General features: G+C 47.9%; 1 protein-coding gene across 1 annotated transcript; it reads right to left on the bottom strand.

Annotated features, from left to right (window-relative positions):
• Window positions 1–778: 778 nt before the first annotated feature.
• LOC134299512 (C-type lectin domain family 4 member K-like) lies at window positions 779–13,062 on the bottom strand. The gene is made up of 5 exons (XM_062982525.1): window positions 12,782–13,062; window positions 9,817–9,927; window positions 9,384–9,491; window positions 6,093–6,191; window positions 779–1,009 (listed from the first exon to the last, which is right to left on the bottom strand). Exons 1-5 carry the CDS (start codon window positions 12,828–12,830, stop codon window positions 825–827), a joined length of 552 nt encoding a protein of 183 aa, XP_062838595.1. The 5' UTR covers window positions 12,831–13,062; the 3' UTR covers window positions 779–824.
• Between the last annotated feature and the right edge of the window lie 4,529 nt (window positions 13,063–17,591).

Here is a 17,591-nt window from a genome sequence, read left to right as displayed (position 1 = left end):
CCTGATTTGGCCCTTGCCTGCTCAAGCAGGGCTGTTTGTCCGTGCCAGGGACGCTGTCTGTGAATCAGAAGCCAACTTTGGCCAAAGGATTGCACCTCCCATACTCCTTTGTAGAAATACACCTCCTTTTTGAGAAACAAGGGAGCCTGATTTGGCCCTTGCCTGCTCAAGCAGGGCTGTTTGTCCGTGCCAGGGACGCTGTCTGTGAATCAGAAGCCAACTTTGGCCAAAGGATTGCACCTCCCATACTCCTTTGTAGAAATACACCTCCTTTTTGGGAAACAAGGGAGCCTGATTTGGCCCTTGCCAGCTCAAACAGGGCTGTTTGTCCGTGCCAGGGATGCTGTCTGTGAATCAAAAGCCAACTTTGGCCAAAGGATTGCACCTCCCATACTCCTTTGTAGAAATACACCTCCTTTTTGGGAAACAAGGGAGCCTGATTTGGCCCTTGCCTGCTCAAGCAGGGCTGTTTGTCCGTGCCAGGGACGCTGTCTGTGAATCAGAAGCCAACTTTGGCCAAAGGATTGCACCTCCCATACTCCTTTGTAGAAATACACCTCCTTTTTGAGAAACAAGGGAGCCTGATTTGGCCCTTGCCTGCTCAAGCAGGGCTGTTTGTCCGTGCCAGGGACGCTGTCTGTGAATCAGAAGCCAACTTTGGCCAAAGGATTGCACCTCCCATACTCCTTTGTAGAAATACACCTCCTTTTTGGGAAACAAGGGAGCCTGATTTGGCCCTTGCCAGCTCAAACAGGGCTGTTTGTCCGTGCCAGGGAACCTAAGGGTCATCCAGTCCCACCCACCCTTTGGCAGGCCCCTGTGGTTCAGTCTCTGTCCAAATGCAACCCGTCACTCACCATCTCTCCCTGGGAAGTGACAGAGGTCAGGTGTGCCCCACGTGATCGACAGCTCTGCTCGGCGTCCGTCCAGGATTGGGCCTCTTGGAGGAAGAAGTAGGCGCTCCCGCCGAAGAAGGTCCAGCCGCCCGAGACCAGGCCCCGAAGGTCCCCTTGGGGAGGAGCAAAGGGTCAGGACTTGGGAGGGGCGAGGAGCAACCCAGGAGCATTCCCTACGGCAGGCTCCTTGAGCCTGAGCCTGTTTGGATGAGCCAGACAACGCTTCCCATCATCCCCCTTCCAAATGGGAACAGCCCTGGGGCCTCTTTGGGTGGATAATGCTATCATCCAGTTCCACCAGTAGGTGGCACTAGACTTAGGGTGATTTCGAAAAAAATCTAAGTGGAAATGTGATTACGGGTTCCGTCAATATCCCTTGTTGCCAACATAATTGGGACCAGAAGTGGGTTGCTGGGAGATTTCCAGCCTGTATGGCCATGTTCCAGAAGCATTCTGTCCTGACAATTTGCCCACATCTATGGGAGGAATCCTCAAAGGTTGTGAGATATATTGGAAAACTAAGCAAGGGAGTTTTTTATATATCCCTATGGAATAATGTCCATGGTGGGAGAGAGAAAGAAAGAACTCTTGTCTGTTTGAGGCAAGTGTGGATGTTGCAATTCATCACCTTGATTAGCATTGAATGGCCTTGCACCCTCAAAGCCTGTCTGCTTCCTGCCTGGGGGAATCCTTTGTTGGGAGGTGTTAGCTGGCTCTGATTGCTTCCTCTCTGGAATTCCTCTGTTTTCAGAGTGTTGTTCTTTATTTACTGTCCTGGAGTTTTTTTTAATACTGGGATCCAGATTGTGTTCATTTTCATGGTTTCCTCCTTTCGGTTGAAATTCCCCACTTTGTGGATTTCAGTGGCTTCTCTGTGTACCCTGACATGACGGTTGTGAGAGTGGTCCAGCATTTTTGTGTTCTCAGATAATATTCTGTGTTCAGGTTGGTTCATCAGCTGCTCTGCTATGGCTGACTTCTCCGGTTGAGTGAGTCTGCAGTGCCTTTCGTGGTCCTTCCTTCGTGCCTGGGCGATGCTGCTGCGCTGGGTGGACCCTATGTCGGCTTGTTCACACCTGCAGAAGTGAGAGCATCCCTCTTGTCTTTTGCTGAATGTAGCCTTTGTTGGATCCCCCCAGGCAGGAAGCAGCCAGGCTTTGAAGCTGCCTGGCTATTCAATCCCAACCAAACTGTTCAATGGCAACTTTATTTATTTACGGTATTTATATTTCACCCATCTTTCTCACCCCAAAGACGACTCAGGGTGGATCGCAATGTACATATACATGGCAAACATTCAATGCCATATGAACATAGAGACAGAGACACAGAGGCAATTTAACATTTTCCAGCTTCAGGAGGATATGCTCGATTCTGGCCACAGGGGGAGCTGCCGCTTCAGCATACACTGTGACACCGGGTCCTTGATGGAGTACTTCCTCATTTTTCCTCACGCACGCTGCTGGAAGGTTTTATGGGGTTGTAAATTAGTTAAATTAGCCTCCCCGCATAAGCGTTACCTAAATTTCCTATTTGATCATATAATCATAGAATCATAGAAGAGTTGTCAAGGACAGAACGCCACAAGATTCAAAGTAACAGAGTTTATTAGATTACAGAACTCAAAAATGCCCGTAAAACACAAGGGCCAGGCAGTTTTTGCCTTTAGGAGCAAAAAGGGGCAAAAGTAAATGTTCAAAAGATAAACCGGATTAAACCGGAGTTTAATCCGGGTAAAAACAAACTGCTTGCTTCAGCCTGGGTATAAACGAAACGAAAGCCAAGGAACAAAAGATACAAAGAATGCAACTAATTGGCAGCAGATTCCTTTCTGCTGCCAACACTGTGCTTAGAGTAACTTGCGTCGCTCCCCCACACACACAGCAGACAGGATCTCCAACACGAGTAAATCAGCCAAGGATTGTAGCAGTTGAGTAGACCAGTTCCGTTCCGTAGATCAAAGCCAGAAGCAGACGTTTGTAGTTTTTCCAAGTCCAAGAAGGGGGGAAGACAAGCCGTGGTCAGTTCAGTCCGAGTTCTCAAAGCAGGAGATGGCGTCCGTCAAGAAGACGACGGAAGGTCAAGCTAATAAGAGTAAGCACAGGTTTGCACAAACAAATGCCCACACAATCCCTCCCGCCGTCTGACCCTGGATTCCAATCAACTTACGTCACAGCACAGGAAAGCACACAAGTCTTCAGGGAAGCGTCCCACACACACACGGATCCCAAGCGTTTGCCCAGATTACCTTGCCCAACGCAATTTGCAATTGCTCTCAAGCCCCATTTTATGCCAGTTACAAATCTTCATCACTGTCAGCTGTCCTCCTTAACCCGGGCGTTTCCTCATCACTTTCCTCGTCAGAGCTGGAACACCTCTGACTTCGCCCAACAGCATCTCCAGCTGTGGATCCCGTCCCATCCCTCCAGCTAAACCATGGGTCTAATCCTGAAGGTCCCCATTCATCTTCTGTCCCATCATGGCCAGTGGCACCCACTTCCTCCCTTACCCGAGTCCAATCCATCTCATCCTCCTCTGAGCTAACCAGCCCCTCCTCCATTCTCTCCGTAAACCCTTCGAAAGACTCCTCGTCAGATGGTGCTGCAAATATGTCTCGCAGTCTTTTTCTCTCTCGCTCCTCGAGAGTATCTGACTCTCGAGGAGTCTTACGCCCGCGTCTGTCAGTAACAGAGCCATGAGGCTCAATCATAACAAGAGTAGAGTTGGAAGAGACCTCATGGGCCATCCAGTCCGACCCCCTGCCAAGAAGCAGGAAATCGCATTCAAAGTGTAGTGTCTCAGAGACCCCCGAGTCATGACCCCGTCGCCATTACGGAGCAGACCGAAGAAGAGATGGGGTTTCTGCCATTTCCGCTTGATTCCCTTCCTTTCCAGGTGCCCACTGTTGACAATTCTAGCCCACAGTTCATAAGAAAGGGCCTTGGCTCTCAGCCCTGTTCTCCAGAGAATCTTAGTTTTGTCCGCAGATTGTTTTGGGAGGCTTCGCGCGCGGAAAAGCAGATTTTGAGACGGAGCGCTCGTTTAGCGGAGAAAGCAAGCGTTAATTAAGCTGGTTCCCTCGAGAGTTTTCAGGGAGGACTGCATCTGGCAAAGTTGTTGACTTTGGTCATTTTCCCTTGGGAAAGAGCTCAGACACCTGGCTGAGGAGGAGAGCAAAGTCCCATAAAAGTTCTGGGCACCAAATAGATTTTGCGGTATTCAACGTGTCAGTTGAGAGATTCACATCGACTCTAGTTCTGCAGCGCGCTACTCTCGAGTAGACTGGCGTGCCTCTCGTCTCCCTGTCAAGCCTGGACAGCGATTCAGCTTTACCACGACTAACTTTGCCTTGCCTTGCATCCTAGCCTCGGATTGAGCCCTGGAACTCTGGACAGATCTTGCCTTAATGCCCACTCAAACAGCCTAAAGGTTTCAGTGTGTTTCGGTTATTGGATTTAAAACTTTGAACTCTAATACTGGACATCTCCTTTCATATTACTGGACTATATTTGACCTTTCCTGAAAGGTCTACTGCTGGACTATATACTCTGCTTATTTTTAGTTGTCTCCTTTATTTCCTTAATAAAGATATTAGACTGTTTATTGGCCTTCGTGTCTGATTCCCAGTGCTCATGCTGCCCTGAGGTGTCACACAAAGCACCCCCGACAGATGGCCATCCAGCCTCTGCTTAAAGGCCTCCAAAGAAGGAGGCTCCACCACAGTCCGGGGGAGAGAGTTCCACTGGTGAACAGCCCTTCTCACAGTGAGGAAGTTCTTCCTGATGTTCAGGTGGAATCTCCTTTCCTGGAGTTTGAAGCCCTTGTTCCCTTGCGTCCTAGTCTTCAGGGCAGCAGAAAACAAGCTTGCTCCCTCCTCCCTATGACTTCCCCTCACATATTAGTACATGGCTATCATGTCTCCTCTCAGCCTTCTCTTCTGCAGGCTAAACATGCCCAGCTCTTTAAGCCGCTCCTCATAGGGCTTGTTCTCCAGACCCTTAATCATTTTAGTCGCCCTCCTCTGGACGCTTTCCAGCTTGTCAACATCTCCCTTCAACTGTGGTGCCCAAAATTGGACACAGTGTGATTCCAGGTGTGGTCTGACCAAGGCAGAATAGAATAAGGGGGAGCAGGACTTCCCTGGATCTAGACGCTATTCCCCTCTTGATGCAGGACAGAATCCCGTGATAGATGCAACTATCTCTCTGGTTGCTTTGGTCAACAACGAGCTGGGCTACTTTAATGATTGGATGCTCAATCCGACTCAGGTGGCCTTCGAACTCAGCTGGTAATCAGTAATGATTTATTGCAGCTGGCTACTGACCATCTGCACCATACCCGGTCTACTGGAGGAAAGTGTCAATGTTCTCCCTATTGGAGGCAACATTGGCACTTGCCTCCAACAGACAAGAGTTCTTTCTTTCTCCCACCCTGGGCATCATTGCAGACACACACACACACACACATATACATACCCCGCTGGCCTCGTTTCCAACAGACCTCACAACCTCTGAGGATGCCTGCCATAGAAGGGGGTGACACGTCAGGAGAGAATGCTTCTAGAACATGGCTCAACAGCTTGAAAAACTCACAGCAACCCAGTGATTCCGGTCATGAACACCTTCGACAATACAAGGGACCAGAACTGTTTGGGATTTCTTTGCATTTTAGAATATCTGTTTGCATCTATAGCAGGCAGGGGCCAACTTGTGTCCTTCAGGTATTTTGGACTCCAACTCCCACCATTCCTCACAGCCTCGGGCCCCTTCCTTTCCCCCTCAGCCACTTAAGAAGGGGCCTGAGGCTGTTAGGAATGGTGGGAGTTGGAGTCCAAAATACCTGGAAGGCCCAAGTTCCCCCATCCATATACCTCTTATTTTTTACATGGCCTGCACATGATGATGATGATGATGATGATGGCACCACTTTTTTTCCTGCCATTCATATATAAAATGTGAAATAATTTCGTTTTAATACTATATATATACCCCTAAAATAATTTTTTTGTGCTAGGTTGGAGGAATTATTTGGAGGGTTGTAGGAATAGGACAATCCCTTGGTTCCTTTCTGTTGATGTGATCAAGTCCCTAAATCCTTGGTTGCCAGCCGTGAATCTGTGCCCTTCTTTTGGGGTCCTTAACCCCCACCCCTCACTGAGGAAGCCCAATGATCTGAGGAAGGGGCTGCGCTGCTCACGGAGGCGTTCTTGGGCAGCCGCTCTCGAGGCGTTGGCCTCCTCCACCCGGCCCTGGATCTCCAAAAAGGCCCCAGAGATGTTCTTCAAGAAGCCGAGACCTGAAAAGAGAAGAGCCGGAAGGTCAGGACAATGCATTGGGCAGAACGAAGCTGGAGGGAAAGAAAGACAGCCGCGTTCTGGAATGTGTGGCTGAAAAACTACTGTGGGAGTTGGAGTCCAAAACACCCGGAGGGCCAAAGTTTGCCCATGCCTGGTATATACAAAAGAGCAATAGTCCAAAAATGGCAAAGTATAACAATAATAATAAGCTGTTGAGCAGCTGCCTTAAATCACTCTGACCATGAGGTCATGAGTTCGAGGCCAGCCCGTGGCGGGGTGAGCACCCGTCAATTAAAAATAAAAAAATAGCCCCTGCTCGTTGCTGACCTAGCAACCCGAAAGATAGTTGCATCTATCAAGTAGGAGATAAGGTACCACTTATAAAGTGGGAGGCAAGATTAACTAATTTACGACCTGGAATGAGGAAGTGCTGTCAGTGTGGATGATGAAGCAGCTGCTCCCCCCTGTGGCCAGAATCGAACATCCCCTCAGAAGAAGGTTAACTTGCCTCTGTGTGTGTCTCTCAGTCTCTGTTTGATGTGTTTATGGGCATTGAATGTTTGCCCTTTGTGTGTTATAATGTGATCCGCCCTGAGTCCCCTTCGGGGTGAGAAGGGCGGAATATAAATACTGTAAATAAATAAATAAATAATAATAATAATAATAATAATAATAATAATAATAATAATAATTTTATTTTTGAACCCCGCCACCATCTCCCCAGAGGGACTCGGGGCGGCTCACAGATATAAAACCAGCATACAGTAATATCAAATAAAAATGTCAAATACAAAAACGCACAATAAATTTAAAAGGCATAAAAAAATCACAATCATTATAAAACACATGAAAAACACAGCAATAAAAACATAGAATGAGCTGGGCAAAGTGCACTGAGTGAACCTTGTAAACAAGAAGGAAGTTAAGGTGCTACAAGGTCATGGGAAGTACATGAAGCCAAGAAAGTCCAAAACACAGACATAAATCCATGAGCATGAAACAAGAAATTTTTCCAAGACAAACTCTTCCAAGAACATAGGCAAATGCAGGAAACTTGTATCATGATCTTGAGAACTGAGACAGAAACCTGAACCTTTTGGCAATGTTGTCTCCTTTGGGAGACACCAAGAAAACAGCAGTTAATTTAAACCCAAGCCCGACCAAGAAGCCATCAAATCATGCCTCCCTTCGAACACCGAATTAATCTCTCCTTCGCTCCCTCTGTCCAGAGACCTAATCTGATATCGTGGGAAAACTCTGTGTTGGCTGAAGGCCAGTTCCAAAGAGAAATTGATCAGTTTGTGGATCAGTTCCACAAGCAGACCAGAGTCCAGGCAAAAAGTCCCCCCCCCCTTTTATACATTTTCAAAGGTAGTCAAACAAAGAAACAGGCTTCAACATATTTGAATCACGATCACTACGTCATAAGATCTCATGTTGCCTTTTCTAACACACATGCATACATCAGTTCACATTTCTCTACCTAAAAGCACTCGAACCAGCCTGCAGCAAGTTGCAGAGAAGCAGAAGCAGTCCATTGTGAGTCCCTCTGTCACGGGGCCCCTCACCGGACGAGAGCGAGGGGCCCACTCGACTTTTCCTCCATGTAACCATACCAGGGACTCTCTCACACTGGAACATTTAGGCTACAGCCCCCCCCCCCCCAACCTGCAAGCAGCCCACATTGTCATGTCTACTAGTGCTGCCTCTGGGTTCTAATACAGAGAATCAGATTTTTCTACATTTCATTGTTTGACTCTGGGGTTGGTGCTCTTCTCCATTAAGCTGAAGAGCCCGCATTGTCCGTAGACGTCTCCTAGGTCATGTGGCCACTGCCATGACTGCATGAAGCATTGTTACCTTCCTGCCGGAGCAGTACCGATTGATCTACTCACATTTGTATGTTTTCAAACTGCTAGGTTGGCAGAAGCTGGGGTAACAGTGGGAGCTCACCCCGCCCCGCAGATTCGAACCGCTGACCTTTTGATTAGCAAGTTCAGCAGCTCAGCAGTTTAACCCGCTGTGCCACGAAGGCTCCTCAGTGCGTATTCCATACAATATATGTGTGAAACAGGGCTGTAGCCGGGGGGGGGGGGGGGGGTGGTAAGGGTTCTGATCCTTTCCCCCTAAACCTGGTTTACTCATGAATTTTAATTGGTTAATCAATTTATAAGTAAACCAGGGCTTTTTTTAACCGGACACATTTGGGGGGGGGGGAGGTTGAACTTTTAACCCCCTCCCCCTCTGGCTATGGCCATGGTGTGAATACACCCATATCAAAACCATGCTGGCTCTCATCTCATGGGGATCGATGCCACATGAGAAATGCATCCTCTAAACCAGTAAAAAAAATATCCAGTTGTTTTTTCTCCCGGGCTTATTGTCAGGCTTTGGGGGATTCGTGGCCTCAAAGCTTTTGTAAAAGGGCATAAAATGGCCTCATAGGGACACACTTGTGCAGACAGACACGTTTCTCAGTGCCCTTAAACATGTGAAATGATATAGATGACATGAGAGATAACACCAAGAGCGATCCTTTGAGAGGCCAAAAAGTCCGGTTTATTATATTCAGCTGAAGACTCTGGAAGTGGAATCTCTTCCGAAAGAAAACCAGAGCCCCGATCAAGGCGTTGACATTGCCTTTTATACATTTTCAGACAAAGAACATGCTTCTACATACATCTCGTCATTAGTACATAACTTCACATGTTTACATACATGGGCATAAGTAAGCACATTCAGCATTTTCCTATCTCAGCACTCTAAAAGCCTGTAGCAAGTTACAGATAACGGCTCGGCTGTAGTACATTAATCGGGGCCTACTCTTGACCTGTCAAAGTCTGCTCTCCCTCTAATGGAATGAGCATATCGACAACAGGCCCCCCTTCTGCCTGTCCTGCCAGCTTGTACATTTACACAGAATCTAACACACAGAGAGTCTGATTTTTCTACATTTCACTGCTTCTAATGTGCATACAATATATGTCTAAAAATCTATATTTTCCAGTTCCTCATCAGAAACATACCCAATAAAGAGGGTTTTTTCCCTGTAAGAAAGCAAGGGTCAGAGATCCATCACTATGTCATGTTTTGGAAATGATTCCAAGGTACACAAGAAGGGACCGAGGGTGGCTCCGAACGTGACTTTTCTATTCTCCGTCTAAAACGTGTTTTCCGGTTTTGCATCTTACCCTCCATCGCCTCCTCCGATCCGTAAGAGACGCCGCTTCGCCAGAGGGAAGATCTGGCCTTCTGCAGGGCTCCCTCCAGTTCCATCAGGCGCTTTTCCTTCTGGAAGTCTACAGATCACACATTTGCAGGGTTAAAAGCTCCCAAGTAAGATGCGGGTGAAAGCGAAGGAGGGACGGGCTCAAGAGGGGCCTTTAAGGGGGAAACGCAAAGGAGGCGCTGAGGGTCCGGTCTGGAGGCTGAGAGAGCGGCACCTCTACTCTCTGGGGGCTCATGCAAAAAGTATATAAGAATCATAATCCTATGGAAAACATGGTGCATAAAAGGCAATATGCACACGGTGCAAATGCAGGCGAAAGGCCAGGAGAAAGTGCTGCTAGGACACGGCCCTACAGCCCAATAATAAAGAGGGGAGCAGGGCCCGCCTGTACTTACACAAAGAGGCCACTGCGACCAGGGAGACGGCCAGGAGCAAAGCCAGAGAAGCCAAGGCCACCGGGACCCCGAGGTGCCTCCTCCGGGGCGCAGCTTCCTTCAGAGGGGTCTCTGGAAGGAGAGAAATGGGGAGCGGAGGTCGGATTTGCCCTTTCTATACTTACCACTGCTATAACCAAAGACATTTGCGTGTTTTCCTCTCCGCTTCCTCCGCTCTGCAACAATCTAGAAAGGAGGTTAAGATTAAGGCTGTTGCGGTTTGTTTTCTCTCTCTGTGTATTCGTGATGTGCATTTGTATAAAATCGCTATCCGTTTTGTTTTGTTTCATTCATTCCGCTCCGTTTTCGTTTTCGTTTGCTACTTCCGAAAACAGGACCCTATCCAAATGGGATATCAAAGTAAGTCCCACAAAAGATGTCACAAATAGTGCGAATAAGATTTCAAGGATTAATCCAAGCCATTATTCAAATTGGAAACACAGGAAGCAACACTGGAAGGCAGGAACAAAACTCCCAGTTTAGTCCAAGGTACAGAGTCCAAGGTGGAACACAATGCAAGGGTCTTGGTTGCCTGGATGCCATCGGGATTTGTAAAAACGTTGGCACCTTCATTGAAAACATGATGGAGCACTGGAAAACTGAACTGTTTGTTGGAAATGAAAGCTATGGACTTGTCAACATCAGGAGAGGAATTTTCCAGGGAGATTCATTGTCCCCTCTGCTTTTCATTATTGCCATGATCCCTCTGTCAACAATCTTACAAAAAAAAAATCAAAAATCTCGGCTATCAAACATCTAAGAATTCTCACAAAATTTCACATCTGATGTACATGGATGACCTGAAGCTGTATGGGAAAATGGAAACTGAAATCCAGTCTCTGACCAACACTGATATCAGCATGGAGTTTGGTTTGGACAAATGTTCGACAGTGGCATTGAAGAAGGGAAAAATAATGGAAAGTGAGGGCATAAATATGCCTAATGGCCAAACAATAAAGTGTCACCAACCAGAGGCCTATAAATATCTGGGCATATTACAGCTGGACAACATCAAGCATGAACATGTGAAAACTGTGGTCAGTAAAGAATACACACAAAGGGTCAGAAAAATTCTCAAAAGCAAGCTCAATGGATGCAACACCATCAAGGCCATAAACACCTGGGCCATACCTGTCAAAAGATATACTGCTGGCATTATAAATTGGACACAGATGGAACTGGACAATTTGGACAGAAAATAAGAAAACTCATGACCATTCATCATTCACTGCACCCTCGCAGTGATGTTGACCGGCTATATCTGCCTAGAAGATCAGGGGGCAGAGGACTCTTACAAGTAAAACAAGTAGTCAAAGAAGAAGAACATGCCCTGGCAGAATATGTAAAGCAAAGTGAAGAACCTGCTTTGATTGAAGTCAAAAATCAGAAACTGCTCAAAGCACAGCAGACAAAGAATCAGTACAAGAAAACCGCACAACAAACTAGAGCTGAGAACTGGCACAACAAACCATTGCATGGAAAGTTCCTTGACAAAATTGAAGGAAAAGCTGATAAGGAGAAGACCTGGCTATGGCTCACGAATGGGACCCTGAAGAAGGAGACAGAAGGCCTGATCCTTGCAGCCCAGGAGCAAGACATCAGGACAAAGGCCATTAATAATAATAATAATAATAATAATAATAATAATAATAATAATAGAAGACCTGGCTCTGGCTCACGAATGGGACCCTGAAGAAGGAGACAGAAGGCCTGATCCTTGCAGCCCAGGAGCAAGCCATCAGGACAAAGGCAATTATTAATAATAATAATAATAATAATAATAATAATAATAATAATAATAGAAGACCTGGCTCTGGCTCACGAATGGGACCCTGAAGAAGGAGACAGAAGGCCTGATCCTTGCAGCCCAGGAGCAAGACATCAGGACAAAGGCAATCAAGGCCAAGATCGAAGAATCAGCTGAAGACCCAAAATGCAGATTGTGCAAGGAAACCGACGAAAGCATTGATCACATCCTCAGCTGCTGTAAGAAAATTGCACAGACAGACTACAAACAGAGGCACAACTATGTGGCCCAAATGATTCATTGGAACTTATGCCTCAAGTCCCACCTCCCAGCAGCAAAGAACTGGTGGGATCACAAACCTGCAAAAGTCTTGGGAAATGAGCACGCAAAGATACTGTGGGACTTCTGGATCCAGACTGACAAAGTTCTGGAACACAACACACCAGACATCACAGTTGTGGAAAAGAAAAAGGTTTGGATCATTGATGTTGCATCCCAGGTGACAGTCGCATTGACGAAAAACAACAGGAAAAACTCAGCCGCTCTCAGGACCTCAAGATTGAACTTCAAAGACTCTGGCAGAAACCAGTGCAGGTGGTCCCGGTGGTGATGGGCACACTGGGTGCCATGCTGAAAGATCTCAGCCGGCATTTGGAAACAATAGACATTGACAAAATTACGATCTGCCAACTGCAAAAGGCCACCCTGCTGGGATCTGTACGCATCATCCGAAAATACATCTCACAGTCCTAGACACTTGGGAAGTGTCCGACTTGTGATTTTGTGATACGAAATCCAGCATATCCATCTTGTTTGCTGTGTCATACTATAATAATAATAATAATAATAATAATAATAATAATAATAATAATAATAATAACAATAACAATCTGTCAACTGCAAAAGGCCACATGACTGGGATCTGCACGCATCATCCAATAATACATCACACAATCCTAAACGCTTGGGAAGTGTTCGACTTGTGATTTTGTGTTACGAAATCCAGCATAGACATCTCGTTTGCTGTGTCATACTCTGTCTTTGTGTCAATAATAATAATAATATACACAGATGAGCCGCAAAGACTGTTAAAACACCCACACAAAAAGGCCTGGCCCTATTTCAAAGCGCACTGCAGCCTGTCCCCAGAGAGCCAGACGTCCCACGGAGCCCCCTTACCATGAGCTCCAAATGGCATGGTGTTTTCATAGATGTTTCCTCCTGCCATCCTCTGGCCACGATCCCGGCAGGTGGGTCCTTCCCTGGCTCTGCTGCCCTCCAATGCGGGAGACAGTCCCTCGGGGTGGCCTTTTGGAGCCGCAGATCGACCGGGAAGCGTGTGGCTTCTGTGGTTTTCCGAAAACGCCCTTCTTTGCTGACTCAGGCGCACGTGCCACACTCGTTCCTCTTTTGCCAGATGTGCTGACCAGCCACCAGGAAGCCCTGCCCAGCTGTTTTTGGTTTCTATTTTATTTTGGGGGCAGGAATGTTTTTATTTACCGTATTGGCTCGAGTCTAATGTGCCATTGATCTAATGCACTAGTATAACACAAAAAAAGTATTTGCTGACAAATATAATGCATAAAAATAGCCAGAAAGGGCACCCTTTGTACTTTGGCCCCCCAAAAGGTGTGCATCACACTGGCTGCCTGCTTGGAACCCCTTCTTTAACAACAAAGGTGCTAGAACACCAATGGAAAATAAAACCTTGGGAAGCACCCAAGCTGTTGAATGAATCCACTTTAACTGCCTTTACTCATTGCTATGGAGTTATGAGGGCCGTAGTTTGGAGTCATGGGGACTGCCAAGGAAGGCTAATGACTCACCAAACTACAGATTAGGCTTGCTCAAATAATTCAATTTCCCCGTTACCCGTTATTAATTCGTTATTTTCGTTAGTTTTGAAGCAATATACGGCCTTGATTGTCCACACGTCTGGATATCGCGGTTTCGAACCGCGACTGGCCGTTTTTAGTTATGTCGTCGTTTTTTTCGTTTTTAAAAAAAGCTTTTGCAAATCACCCAAACTTGTTTAAGTGCACTGGGGCAACCTAGCGTGTTGTTTGCACCTTGTGGCCAATCAGAGAGCACGTTTAACCAGGGGGAGGGGCTGGTAGGACGTCCTGAATGAAAAGAGCGAGCACGGAGCCTCGTGGCTCATTTGCACCGGGAATCTGAAGAGGGTGGAAGGGAGATTCTGGGCAGGCAGGCAGGCAGGCAGGCAGGCAAGATTGCTGCGTCACAGCTTCCTTGGCTGTGTCTGAGCTAGAGCTAGGCTACAGAAGACCGGGAGAAAAGGTTGGGTGGGTGAGTTTGGGTGGTGTGGGTTTGGAAACTGTTGGGTGTTTCTTTTTTAATTTTTTGCAAAGGGCCTGTGGGTGGTTTTTTCCTCACGAGATTGGCGTTTTCCATTTTCCCACCCGGCCAGCAATTTTTCTGCTGCGCCATTTTTTCTGTTGCGGGCGGGGTGGGCTTTCTTCTTTTTTCTTTTTTATACGCAAAAGGGTTTTTGGAAACAAGGGAGCCTGATTTGGCCCTTGCCTGCTCAATCAGGGCTGTTTGTCCGTGCCAGGGACGCTGTCTGTGAATCAGAAGCCAACTTTGGCCAAAGGATTGCACCTCCCATACTCCTTGGTAGAAATACACCTCCTTTTTGGGAAACAAGGGAGCCTGATTTGGCCCTTGCCTGCTCAAGCAGGGCTGTTTGTCCGTGCCAGGGACGCTGTCTGTGAATTAAAAGCCAACTTTGGCCAAAGGATTGCACCTCCCATACTCCTTTGTAGAACTACACCTCCTTTTTGGGAAACAAGGGAGCCTGATTTGGCCCTTGCCTGCTCAAGCAGGGCTGTTTGTCCGTGCCAGGGACGCTGTCTGTGAATCAGAAGCCAACTTTGGCCAAAGGATTGCACCTCCCATACTCCTTGGTAGAAATACACCTCCTTTTTGGGAAACAAGGGAGCCTGATTTGGCCCTTGCCTGCTCAATCAGGGCTGTTTGTCCGTGCCAGGGACGCTGTCTGTGAATCAGAAGCCAACTTTGGCCAAAGGATTGCACCTCCCATACTCCTTTGTAGAACTACACCTCCTTTTTGGGAAACAAGGGAGCCTGATTTGGCCCTTGCCTGCTCAAGCAGGGCTGTTTGTCCGTGCCAGGGACGCTGTCTGTGAATCAGAAGCCAACTTTGGCCAAAGGATTGCACCTCCCATACTCCTTTGTAGAACTACACCTCCTTTTTGGGAAACAAGGGAGCCTGATTTGGCCCTTGCCTGCTCAAGCAGGGCTGTTTGTCCGTGCCAGGGACGCTGTCTGTGAATCAGAAGCCAACTTTGGCCAAAGGATTGCACCTCCCATACTCCTTGGTAGAACTACACCTCCTTTTTGGGAAACAAGGGAGCCTGATTTGGCCCTTGCCTGCTCAATCAGGGCTGTTTGTCCGTGCCAGGGACGCTGTCTGTGAATCAGAAGCCAACTTTGGCCAAAGGATTGCACCTCCCATACTCCTTTGTAGAACTACACCTCCTTTTTGGGAAACAAGGGAGCCTGATTTGGCCCTTGCCTGCTCAAGCAGGGCTGTTTGTCCGTGCCAGGGACGCTGTCTGTGAATCAGAAGCCAACTTTGGCCAAAGGATTGCACCTCCCATACTCCTTTGTAGAACTACACCTCCTTTTTGGGAAACAAGGGAGCCTGATTTGGCCCTTGCCTGCTCAATCAGGGCTGTTTGTCCGTGCCAGGGACGCTGTCTGTGAATCAAAAGCCAACTTTGGCCAAAGGATTGCACCTCCCATACTCCTTGGTAGAAATACACCTCCTTTTTGGGAAACAAGGGAGCCTGATTTGGCCCTTGCCTGCTCAATCAGGGCTGTTTGTCCGTGCCAGGGACGCTGTCTGTGAATCAAAAGCCAACTTTGGCCAAAGGATTGCACCTCCCATACTCCTTGGTAGAAATACACCTCCTTTTTGGGAAACAAGGGAGCCTGATTTGGCCCTTGCCTGCTCAATCAGGGCTGTTTGTCCGTGCCAGGGACGCTGTCTGTGAATCAGAAGCCAACTTTGGCCAAAGGATTGCACCTCCCATACTCCTTTGTAGAACTACACCTCCTTTTTGGGAAACAAGGGAGCCTGATTTGGCCCTTGCCTGCTCAATCAGGGCTGTTTGTCCGTGCCAGGGACGCTGTCTGTGAATCAAAAGCCAACTTTGGCCAAAGGATTGCACCTCCCATACTCCTTTGTAGAACTACACCTCCTTTTTGGGAAACAAGGGAGCCTGATTTGGCCCTTGCCTGCTCAATCAGGGCTGTTTGTCCGTGCCAGGGACGCTGTCTGTGAATCAGAAGCCAACTTTGGCCAAAGGATTGCACCTCCCATACTCCTTTGTAGAACTACACCTCCTTTTTGGGAAACAAGGGAGCCTGATTTGGCCCTTGCCTGCTCAAGCAGGGCTGTTTGTCCGTGCCAGGGACGCTGTCTGTGAATCAAAAGCCAACTTTGGCCAAAGGATTGCACCTCCCATACTCCTTTGTAGAACTACACCTCCTTTTTGGGAAACAAGGGAGCCTGATTTGGCCCTTGCCTGCTCAATCAGGGCTGTTTGTCCGTGCCAGGGACGCTGTCTGTGAATCAAAAGCCAACTTTGGCCAAAGGATTGCACCTCCCATACTCCTTTGTAGAACTACACCTCCTTTTTGGGAAACAAGGGAGCCTGATTTGGCCCTTGCCTGCTCAATCAGGGCTGTTTGTCCGTGCCAGGGACGCTGTCTGTGAATCAGAAGCCAACTTTGGCCAAAGGATTGCACCTCCCATACTCCTTTGTAGAACTACACCTCCTTTTTGGGAAACAAGGGAGCCTGATTTGGCCCTTGCCTGCTCAAGCAGGGCTGTTTGTCCGTGCCAGGGACGCTGTCTGTGAATCAAAACCCAACTTTGGCCAAAGGATTGCACCTCCCATACTCCTTGGTAGAACTACACCTCCTTTTTGGGAAACAAGGGAGCCTGATTTGGCCCTTGCCTGCTCAAGCAGGGCTGTTTGTCCGTGCCAGGGACGCTGTCTGTGAATCAAAAGCCAACTTTGGCCAAAGGATTGCACCTCCCATACTCCTTGGTAGAACTACACCTCCTTTTTGGGAAACAAGGGAGCCTGATTTGGCCCTTGCCTGCTCAAACACGGCTGTTTGTCCGTGCCAGGGACGCTGTCTGTGAATCAAAAGCCAACTTTGGCCAAAGGATTGCACCTCCCATACTCCTTTGTAGAACTACACCTCCTTTTTGGGAAACAAGGGAGCCTGATTTGGCCCTTGCCTGCTCAAACAGGGCTGTTTGTCCGTGCCAGGGACGCTGTCTGTGAATCAGAAGCCAACTTTGGCCAAAGGATTGCACCTCCCATACTCCTTTGTAGAACTACACCTCCTTTTTGGGAAACAAGGGAGCCTGATTTGGCCCTTGCCTGCTCAAGCAGGGCTGTTTGTCCGTGCCAGGGACGCTGTCTGTGAATCAAAAACCAACTTTGGCCAAAGGATTGCACCTCCCATACTCCTTTGTAGAACTACACCTCCTTTTTGGGAAACAAGGGAGCCTGATTTGGCCCTTGCCTGCTCAAGCAGGGCTGTTTGTCCGTGCCAGGGACGCTGTCTGTGAATCAAAAACCAACTTTGGCCAAAGGATTGCACCTCCCATACTCCTTGGTAGAACTACACCTCCTTTTTGGGAAACAAGGGAGCCTGATTTGGCCCTTGCCTGCTCAATCAGGGCTGTTTGTCCGTGCCAGGGACGCTGTCTGTGAATCAGAAGCCAACTTTGGCCAAAGGATTGCACCTCCCATACTCCTTTGTAGAACTACACCTCCTTTTTGGGAAACAAGGGAGCCTGATTTGGCCCTTGCCTGCTCAAACAGGGCTGTTTGTCCGTGCCAGGGACGCTGTCTGTGAATCAGAAGCCAACTTTGGCCAAAGGATTGCACCTCCCATACTCCTTTGTAGAACTACACCTCCTTTT

Source organism: Anolis carolinensis, chromosome 5 (assembly GCF_035594765.1).
Source record: "Anolis carolinensis isolate JA03-04 chromosome 5, rAnoCar3.1.pri, whole genome shotgun sequence".
In the NCBI taxonomy this organism is placed as follows: domain Eukaryota; kingdom Metazoa; phylum Chordata; class Lepidosauria; order Squamata; family Dactyloidae; genus Anolis; species Anolis carolinensis.
Note: the sequence above shows the minus strand (reverse complement) of the source record. Positions and strands in the feature narration are given on the sequence as shown.

Excerpts from the sequence above, each read along its gene's own strand:
- LOC134299512 (XM_062982525.1), bottom strand. The coding sequence starts at position 12,830 with ATGGCAGGAGGAAACATCTATGAAAACACCATGCCATTTGGAGCTCAT. Across the intron at positions 9,928-12,781 it reads CATGCCATTTGGAGCTCATG|AGACCCCTCTGAAGGAAGCT; the intron begins GTAAGGGGGCTC and ends CTCTCCTTCCAG. Across the intron at positions 6,192-9,383 it reads ATCGGAGGAGGCGATGGAGG|GTCTCGGCTTCTTGAAGAAC; the intron begins GTAAGATGCAAA and ends TTCTCTTTTCAG.